This window comes from Ananas comosus, linkage group 7 (genome assembly GCF_001540865.1).
Source record: "Ananas comosus cultivar F153 linkage group 7, ASM154086v1, whole genome shotgun sequence".
Lineage (NCBI taxonomy): Eukaryota > Viridiplantae > Streptophyta > Magnoliopsida > Poales > Bromeliaceae > Ananas > Ananas comosus.
The window spans coordinates 13,732,706-13,743,479 of record NC_033627.1 but is presented as its reverse complement, the minus strand read 5'-3'; the positions used below and the strand labels follow the sequence as shown (position 1 = coordinate 13,743,479).

The 10,774-nt window shown below is 35.7% G+C and overlaps 1 protein-coding gene across 1 annotated transcript; it reads right to left on the bottom strand.

Annotated features, from left to right (window-relative positions):
• Nucleotides 393-5,816, bottom strand: LOC109712709 (glutamate receptor 3.5-like). Its single transcript, XM_020236450.1, has 6 exons — nt 5,440-5,816; nt 3,095-4,440; nt 2,454-2,731; nt 2,163-2,194; nt 1,660-2,066; nt 393-1,198 (listed from the first exon to the last, which is right to left on the bottom strand). The coding sequence occupies exons 1-6, from the start codon at nt 5,690-5,692 to the stop codon at nt 746-748; spliced, it is 2,769 nt and encodes a 922-aa protein (XP_020092039.1). The 5' UTR covers nt 5,693-5,816; the 3' UTR covers nt 393-745.

Below are 10,774 nucleotides of genomic sequence, written 5' to 3'. Positions count from 1 at the left end.
CAAAATTGCTAATTAAGTAGGATTCAAGCATTAGGTTTTGTGTTAAAGTTTATTTTAACTTGTAATTGAAATTATAAATTAAAAATCTCAAATTGAAACCTCTTTTATGCTTAAAACTTGTTCTATCTTAGAAGATCATGAATTAAACTAGTTGAAGACCAGGCTAACTGAAGAAGCCGATGGGCCGAGCAGCATCAAAACCTAATCTAATTCAATTGAAAAAAAAAAAAAATCAAGCCCATAATAGATTCGGGCCCGATCCATCTAGGCCAAGATCACAATCAGATTAAGTTCATGCAGGATCAATTAGGCTTTTATCTTTGGCAAAAGTTTCATAATCAGTTCACCAGCAGAAATATTTTGCCCAGAGGATACATTTCAATAATCAAAACTGCAGCAAGAGATGTACAACATTTTAGTTAATCTAACCAACAAAATTCATATACATCTTGTGGTTTATTCAATCACAGAAAATGATAGAATACACGAAAAACTAGCTTACACTAACAAGCTGTTACACATTTCAGTTTGCTCAAAAGCTTAATACCTACCAACTCCGTATATACGTCTGTTTTAACTTTTACATCGCGCAATGTCGAAGCAAGTACAGATTGTTGCTGTTGCTCCCTTTGTTTGCGGATTAATCCCAGCATATGTTGTCCGGAAAAAATAAACATTCACCTTTGGTTGCTAAATTTGAAAATGTTTGCTTTCAAATTGCAATGAGGTAAGGAATATCTCATTACTATGCAGGCGACGGGGATTGCCCAGTTGAGCTGTTCTCGACTTGTTGCTGTCTATCGATTGATTTTCTCCTGATTGCATTCTTAATCTCTTCTTCCTTCTTATCGACAAAAGAGAGTAATTCCTTGATGCTCGTTAATCTTGCCAATCCTCTGCTACTTCCTCCCTGCGATTCGCAGCGCTCGACTTCGTCATGGCTACTGTACTTGCTATACTGACAAAGTATTCTGAAGAAGAAGATTATGAGAGCTATCAAACATGCGACGCCGCATACAAGGAAGAGGCCCCAGAAGCTCTCGAGACTTAACCGGTTCGAATCGACTTGGGCGTCCTGCGAGCTGCACCCTGTGCTGGTCAACCACTTGTCGTGAATTCTTTGTAGATCGCCGTTCTCTGAGAGTGTCAGGATGGCTGTCGACAAGTCAACCGCAAGAGGAGAGTCTCTTGGAAAGGCCTGTAAAGTGGTAATCATCGATTACTTGAGAGCACATTGACGTTACGAGAAACTTTAGAATAGATCATGAGGCTTGTTAAAAATGCTACAAAAATCAATTTTTTCAGATCTCATTTGAGATCCAACCCGGCCCACCCAGTAAACTGGGTTGAACCAGACCCAGCCAATAACTAGTTGAGTCTTTCATATTCATCTACTTTGGAATTTGGATTCCATCATACTGGTATAGCCCGACTTCGCTTTACCACCCTCTGATTGTTACATGCTCAATATATAGTTTCTATCTTTTTCTTTTTTCTTTTTTCTTTTTTTGGCATAGGTTACTCTAGGTGGAACAGTTTGAACCAGAGAGTGTTAAAGTGAAAAATCAGACTATACCACAAGAAGTGTACCTAAAGTTTTCGCTTGAATCCACCCTAGGGAGAGTTTAACATATTATAGAGGAATAGAAAGATACTTACGAAGCCCCACCCACTCTTTGTGAACTCTTGACCCACTGTCCTGTAGTTGCAGTACTTGGCCAAGAAAAGCTCAACATATGGAAGCTCATCTACTACTGCAGCTACACCCCCGTCTTTTGGCCCGAGATCTAAAGCTCTCGCATAAGCTTCTGGGTTATTTAGAGAAACCAATCTCGACTCAGCGATATTTAGCTCTTCCATGAGGTAGTTTTTCGCAAATGATCCAACTTGGTAGCCAATAGGATCAGAGCTAGAGATCAAGCTGTCGAGTCCTTCGATTCGAGAGGAAAGTTGCTGAACTGTAAGGATAGATGTGAGGCTCGCGGTGTAGCTTGAATTGATGATTAATACAACAAAGAGCCATATGATGAGCACGAATCGTCCAAGGGTGCTCACAGTGTTCTCTCCTGTAATAGATCACCAAATGAAAGCTGAGATTATGGATTTTTTAGTTTAATACAAAATGAAAATTTTGTTCAGAAATAATAGTATCATCTACTTACTGTGTGCGAAAAACATTGTCGAGAAACTAAACCTGCATAGTAGACAATAATTTGGTTAGTTTCCTTCTGTTTGGCAAAGGAAAATAAGCCAAGAAAAGTTTTAAGAAACTACCTAACGTGACTAATTAAGTATATGTATTATTCAAATTAGTGGAATATCTCGAATAGATCTAAAGAGATCCCCGGCCAGTTCCCGAAATAAGCATAAATTGAAAAGCGAAACCAAAAGCTTTAAACATTAGGCTTTATTAACCAGTAGAACGAAGAAGTCGACTAGTTGAGAATACGGACCAGAATATTGTTACAAGTTGTTGCTTTGGAGATCCACGAAACTCTTTATTAGTACGATGCTCAAGAATCCACACGACTGCTCCCACAAATAGAAAGAAAATCCCCGTGACGCACCACATCGATATTGTGAATGGCTTCATAAAAGCCCAAGCACTTGAGTTTCTCTCTTTCACAGAAGCAACAATAATAAGCCCTGATTCAGTATATGGTTGTGTGAAGTCCACAATCCTCGTTCTGTTTGTCACGATGGCAATGTCACCAACAGCAGCATCAAAGTACTAATCAAAAAGAAAAAAGGTATGTTACAAAACATTGGATTTTGATCAAGCTAAAAAGAGATACATAAGATGTATAATTTTCCAAAAGGCTAAAATTTATGTACACCACCCGACTGTAGGTAAGTTGGAAAAAGCTCACTACAACGTTATTTATTAAAATTATCAATCTTAGGAAACACGAAAGATCAAACATTATGATATTTAGGGGTTTCAAATGCAATGAAAATGAAGTACAGGGACTTGTTTCCAAATCACCGCTACTTGGGAGTGTATACATTCGTTTTAGCCTATAAACAAAAGGAGATCCTCGACTAGTCGACTGGAAACTGAGGAGGCAATTCTTATGAATGGATTTATACGTACATTATCAGCAACCTTCTGAACAAGTTCGTTGTAGTTGGGATTCTTAGAACCATCTCCGAACAGAATGAATTCGCATGGAACAGGGTAAGGTAATAAGTTAACTGCAGCTTTAAACACATCAATACAATACCCCTTAACACCATCAGGACCACTATCCTTTGAAACGAATTCCTTGTAGCTCGTTCGATAAGGGACCCCAATTTTTAGAGGTTTCCCATTGTTTGGAAATACCCAACCACGTGGCTTCGTCGTTGTTTCACCGGGCCATATTACACTGTATAGCTGTTCGTTACTTTGAGAAGAGTTTAACGGCCTTCCATACAAACTTTCAGGAGCAGTAACAGAGAGGCCCGAGTAGTTTGACCAATACCCTATTCTCCGAAAACCTGTACCGCCAATATTTAAGATATCATACGCAGGATGGATTAATTTCTTATCGGGACTAAATTGAACTTGGCCGGTAACACCTTTGAAATTCGTTTGAAGCACTTTCCCTAACAAATTCTGACCTCCATCAAAGTATCTAAGTGAACTTAAATGAAGGTTACTTCCATTTGCATCATGAATCCTCGGATCACTGGAGAAAGAAATTACTTGTCCTTCATTCAAGAACTGGTCAATCGCACGGGCAGCTAACCAAACCGAATCATATGCATACAGCCCGTAACTGTTCAGGTTTGCAGTGGCATTCCCCGTTCGGACCAAATTATTCCATCGAGAAACTAATGATCTTTTGAGATCAGAATCAGCAGTATGTTGGCGAAGAACAATGGCCCCCTGTATAAGGTTCATCATGCCGGGATTTGACGGTTGAGATGAATCTAAAACTGAAGCGAGCCAATCAGTTGCTATCCACACATACCCACTACCCATCATTCCAAGAGATTTTGCGATAGAGAAAACATTAAGGCCCGAGTCAGGGTTCACATGAACAACATAGACTCGTGATTCCATCAAATTCACTTGTACCAACAAGTCATTGATGACGCTTAAATCTGCATTGGGAGGGAACACGGCTTTGTAGCTTATATCAGCTCGCCGGTTTGCGAGGGCGTCACCTAATGCAGTGATCCCTCCTCTCCCATAATCATCATCTACATAAATGGCAATAACTTCTCTCCATCCGTAGTAACTGATTATATCGGCAATTGCATTCATTTGAAATGAATCATCTTGAGTGACTCGGACAAAATAAGGGTATTGGAGGGAAGCAAGAGTTGGGTCGGTGGCCGCAAAAGAAAGAAGTGGAACGTGGAGTTCATTAACGACATGAGAGACCACATGGGCAATGCCTGATGATTGTGGACCTAACACGGCGACGACTTCATTTTCCATCAATTGTAAGGCTGCATAAATTAAAAAAAGGAAAAAAAAAATGAATTTTAAGCGTGCACAAAGAAGCAAAAAGGTTAAATTGAGACAAGCGAAAATTGTGCTTAAATCTTCATAAACAATAGAAGCCGATGAAAAAGCAGAGATATAAGTTACTAGATCCTTATGCCCATAAAAGTGCGAAGATTCCACTTTCATCTTTATGAAGGACCAAGCAAAGCTAAGGGGGTGCTTTGGAAAAAACAAGCTATACCCAGCGAACACGGCAAGTTCTGTCCGTACAGCGGAGTTCGACTCTGCGCTCGTCGCAGGCGAAGTTGCAAGTTTGCGCAGTATGCGAACTTGCTGTCCTGTGAGATGGATTCGCATGCACGGAAGTCGAGCTCCGTGATTCTATCCAAACACCGGCAAACTCCGATTCTGGGAACTCAGCCAATTCGACCCCAACTTTGATTGAAAGAAACACGCCCTAAACGTTTCTAAATGTGTCCGGCTCTAGTGAAGGACACGCCAATAAAGTAAGTTTGGGGTTCAAGCTCAGTTGTTTATTAGTAACTCATGGCGTCAAAAAAACTCATGGCGTCAACGATAAAATATATCTCGAATCACAACGCAAATGAAATAAGTGATTGGCAATATAGATCGAATCTTCAATCTTTAATTTGTTAGTGCACTCTTCACCTTAGCCGGACTCAATCTAAACCCCAAAACTTATTAAGAAATCACTTAAATTTACTATAACAAATATGCATGAATACAATATAAGCTACTGTACTTGATTACTGCATAGAGCAACACAATTATGCAGCAAATTTGTACCTAAAAGAGATTAAAAGCTATTTGCAGCAATAAAAACCTTAAAAAAGAGATAACCCACAAAACTTTTATCGAAAGTCCAAAACTTTATCCGTCGGAATCAATTCCACAAACACAAAAGCTGCAGCAACAAAAATTAGCAAAACAATAAGGAAAAAAAAAGTGATCTTTACGCAAACAAGCCCACAACCAATTACCTTCTATGGTTCCCAGAAACCCACTGCAATTCGTATCCTGCGTGATCACATTAAGCTTCGTCCCCGCGAGGACTCCTCGGTCCCCATTAACGTCCTCCACCGCGAGCTCTATCGCGGTCCTCGCCACGGCCCCGATCGTCGAATTGAAGGTGAACAGAGCCCCAATGTTCACCACAGTGGGCTTCAAACCCACCACCACTGCTACGAAATGGAGGAGCACGAAGCTCACAGAGAGAGGAGAAGAGGAACCCATCTCCCACAAGCTGCAAAACCCAGCTCCCCTTTTGCTCAAATCTCAATGACCCATTGAATAAAAGGAGACTCTTTTTTTTCGGTTAATAATGGGATTGCTATAAGAGTGGTCGGGGTTATATCAATGCCTTGGGGACCCGTGATGGAGAAGTCGAGAGAAGAGAGGGGCCCGGATGTAACCGGAAAATGTGTAGTCCAATGGTGAGGGAGGTCGTAGCTGTACGTATCGAATGGGATCGAAAAAAAATGTTTGGATAGTCCTTGTACTATTCCAATATCTCAAATTAGTCCCTGCTTTGTTTGTGGACTTTTTTTTGCATGAATGTGTGCTATGTGAGTATTACTGTACAAAAAATAAAAAAACTCTATATCAGTATCAATTTTGCTACTATACTATCGATAACCAACGTTTTGTACTATTGATTTTTCGACTGTTGGATGAAAGAATATGTGGTTAGGATGATAGTGGTTCCCCACTAAGGTTGGATCGGTGGTTGGTTGAATAGTATAATCTAACGGATGAAAATGATCAAATAATAGATCTAACGATAGAAAACTCGATAGTATCAAGAGCTTAGTACTATTGATATTATAGTAGCCGAACTCATATCAATATATTCGTAATTGTTTATTTCTAAAACAGAATAAAAAATACTAAATTTGAAACTTAATTTTCAGATTTCAAATATCATTTTTGTTTTCAATTGTAGCCGCATCTTCATTTTTTTTTTTTCTCCTTTACACTCTACTTTATGTAAAGCCAAACAGATAAATCCTTTCTATCAATTTTTTTTAATATATAGTAAAAATTATATTATTTTTATATTTTTTTCATCCAACTATCTAAAATCCAATGCTTTATGTTAGAATTATACAAAAACGTTTCTCTCCTCTAAAATCACCTATTTAGATTCACTTAAAATAGTGTCAAGTACCTCATTATCCTGCACAAATTTCATCTTTATCACCAATCAAAAACGAAGTTGGAAATACACACACAACACAAGTTTTCTTCTGGATTACGTAGCAATACGGAAACAATACAAGGACAATACTCACATTTTACCCTTAAATAAAATTAAATTCAACAGAATAAAATAATAGACAAGTTGGGGGGGTGATTGGGAAAAGTGGAGCACACGCATCACGTGTTTACTGCTGCTCCAGGAATAGCATTCAATTTCGTGGAGTCAATACAAGTCAAGGAATCAAACTCTCTCTTCTTTTTTTCTACTTTATACTGCATTTGTTACGGGCTTGAATTTTAAGCAAAGAACCTTTTTATACTCCCTTTTAAGAGCACTCAAAAGAGATTATTGTTCCTTAAAAGGGTAAATTTTAAATACCATTCATGTGTTTTGTACTTTCTCATTTTAATGTTCTATGATTTAAGATACATCATCTGTAATTTCATTTTTATCTTTTTCTCAGCTTTTTCATTAATATTTTATTAAATTATATACAAAAAAACTTCAGATACCCTACCTAGATTTATCCAATATTCACTATAATATCCTTTAGTGTTAATTTTGTCGTTGATTTAATGAAAAAAATTAGTGGAATCGATAATAAAAAGATAAAAATAAATCTATAGGCACTAAATTGATACACTTAAATCATAGGGTACTAAAGTGAAAAAGTATGAAACCACAGGAACGATATTTGAAGTTTTTTTTTTATGGTGCTAGCTATTCTTATCTTACCTTATTTTTTTTTGTTTTTTTTTTTTTTGTTTTGAGTTTGCTCTCGTTGGGGCGTTTTAATTCTCGAGGCCAGTTGTCTCACTTTTACAGATCTGTTAATATTCGCTACAAATGAAGCAGATAGCGAATCTATTTTTCCCTCAAAAAAAAAATCTTAATTTTAGCTCCTTTTTAAAATAAAAATTTGAAGTTTACGGTGGTAGCGTACCGACCCACAAGTGGAGAAGTGGTTTGGATTGTTATTGTGATTGTTGTTATCACGAATCCAATGAAATGAATAGAGCCTAACTTTTCTCTCTATCTGTTTGTGATCGAGAAGCATGTGTCAAANTATGCTATAATTTTTTTTTTTTTTCTGTCTCCGTGACATAGTAAAAATCTTTCAAATATCTTAATGGTGACTTAGGACTTGACTCTGTAGGAACCTTAAACAACGGTCGCGCAAAACTACAGTTCAATTGAACTTATGTTAAGTTATTATATTTTATTTTCTAATATTTTTAACATGTTTTAGCTCTGAAGAAAAACAAAAATAATGAATTATGTGACCACCTCAAAATTACTGTGCTATTAGCAGTATAGCAGTCCGCATCCTTCTAAGTTTTTTTATTATTTATTAATTTTGATGGATAGTTATGAATAACATTCTTTTTTTATAAAGTATTAGGTGAAAATGTATGGTTACCCCCTCAACTACACGCCATTTGGAAATAAACACCTTAATAATTTTTAAAGTGATTACCATCACTAAATAGCTAAGTTAGTTAGTATTCTAGTGGGTTCAAACCTTGCTTACTATATAAATATGAATATTTGCGTTGGGCCTTTGGGAATCCCTGTAAAAAAAACCCCCCAAAAAAAGCCTTTTCAACTCGTTGATAATTTTTTAGCTTTTAACTATATTAATTTTAATTACATTTAGAAATGAGTTCAAATCTATGTTAGGTACTAATTATTTGCAAGTAATCACGTTCAAAGTTCAATAAAAATGCAAAAGTGTTCCGAATAGGTAAGTGCGACAAAATATTAGTTCGATAAAAATTAAAAAAATAATGGACAGGGTAATTTCGAAATGTTGTAAAGGTGAGGGGTCTCCGTCCATTTTTTACCCCAATCAGTATAAGTTAGAACGGGACAACAGTTTGGTGGGGCCCACCAAGATATTTTTTTTCCCATGTGTTTTTTTATTATTTGTACACGTGGACTTTTTTTTTTTTTTTTTTTTTTGAATCTAGTTACGATCTTGGATTCTGCGACGGCTAGGGCATCTGAGTCAGCATCAACGTGAGGTCACACCGCGAATCTCAGCCGTAGGATCCAGATCTGGTGCATGAAAATTTTTTATTTTAAAAAACCATAGTGGGATATAATAAATAAATAAATAAATAAATATATATATATATATATATAATTTAGTTAAATAAAATATTCAAGGAGAGTTTACTTTTCAAGTGATTCATTGATTTATATATATATTATTACTAAAGTTGCTCAGAGCGTTCACAAGGTTACAAATGTATTAATTCCCCAAATTTAAAACATTATTATTATTATATATAGTGCAATTTTATGTGGAAAAATGTTTTTGTTTCTCTCAAGAGTTTTTTTTTTATTTTACTAGCCAATTCTCAAATTCATATGGTATTTTAAATTGTATGTACAAAATAATAAAAAAAAACTTCAAATACTATCCATGTGGTTTCGCACTTTTTCACTTTAGTAACATGTGGTTTAAGGCGTATCAATTTAGTACTCTGTGGTTTTTCACTTTCTCACTTTAGTGCTATGTAGTTTAAACTTTAAAGTGCATCAATTTAATTAGTACCCTGTGATTTCATTTTTTTTTTTCCGTCCGCTCCTCTGTTAATATTTCGTTAAATTATATACAAAAAAAACTTCATATACCCTATCTAGATTTATCGAATATTTATTTTAGTACCCATTAGTTCTAACTTTGTTGCTAATTTTTTTTTTCCTCCGTTAATATTTCGTTAAATTATATACAAAAAACTTCAGATACACTACATAGATTTATCGAATATTCACTTTAGTACCTTTTAATTTTAACTTTGTTATTGATTTAATAAAAAAAATTAGTGAAATAAATAATAAAAAGAGAAAAATGAAACGACATGGCACTAACTTGATGCACTTTAAACCACAAGGTACTAAAGTGAGAAAGTGCGAAATCACATAGTACTAAATTGATACACTTTAAACCAAAGGGTACTAAAGCGAAAAAGTGTGAAACCACACTAGGGTATTTGAAGTTTACCCAAATAATAAAATATATATTTTATCTATATCAATATACCAATAAAAAAAAAATATCATTATGGACAACCGGTTGAGATAATTTTATATTTTTAAAATTATTGAATATGATCTAACTAAATGATTGGAGGGTTGGGATTACAGGAGATTGGGTTCGAAAAACCTACATTTTTTGGATTATTCAGTTGCTATATACCATTTGTCTCTGTGGACATCGTTGTTTTTCCTATCTTATCTAATCCAATTTAATTATGAATGCTCTTTTTGAATGCCCCGTACGTACTTTTCTGTTTCAGCATAAATGATTGATCAGTAAGTAAATATTATGGTAAACTTCAAACACCATTCCTGTGGTTTGACACTTTCTCATTTTAATACCCTATGGTTTAAAGTATATCAAGTTAATGTATGTGGTTTTATTTTTATCTTTTCGTCAACTTTTTCATTAATATTTTTTTAAATTATAAACAAAAAAACTTTAGATACCCAATATAGATTTATCATATATTTATTTTAGTATCTTTTAGTTTTAACTTTGTCACTGATTTAACAAAAAAAATTAGTAAAATCGATAATAAAAAAATAAAAAAAAACCATATGACACTAAATTAATACACTTTAAATCACAGGATATTAAAGCGAGAAAGTATGAAACCATATGGGTGGTATTTGAAATTTTTTTAAAATACTAAGAAAAGTTTTGTACATGAAGTTATGCGTGTGACTCGGTATTAATTGGGACAAAAATTTAGTAGGCATCTGTCCCAAACAACAAATTTAGTGGGCATCCGTCTCCAAACAATTTGTATGGGGACGGAGCCGATGGGCGCCGCGTGCGTATGGGCACCCAACACCACCGCCCCTTTCCCCTTTCTCTCTCTCTCTCTCTCTTTCTAAAAAACGGAGCCCATAGATTTTTTTTCTTTTTTTGCCGTTTTCCGAGGGTCGCGATGGGCGCCGCGCCCATCGGCATAGTACCCAAACAAAATTATTTGGGTACGATACCCACCAAATTTTTGTCCATATTAATTGTGAGAGTAAGTTCCAGCAGAAATAATTAATGGATGTGGGACCTTTGCGACCAAACCACCTCACAAATCTTGGTG

Coding starts and splice junctions, on each gene's coding strand:
- LOC109712709 (XM_020236450.1), bottom strand. CDS start 5,692: ATGGGTTCCTCTTCTCCTCTCTCTGTGAGCTTCGTGCTCCTCCATTTC. Junction 4,441..5,439: donor GTTTCTGGGAACCATAGAAG/GTAATTGGTTGT, acceptor TAATTTATGCAG/CCTTACAATTGATGGAAAAT. Junction 2,195..2,453: donor CAACTTGTAACAATATTCTG/GTCCGTATTCTC, acceptor TCTACTATGCAG/GTTTAGTTTCTCGACAATGT.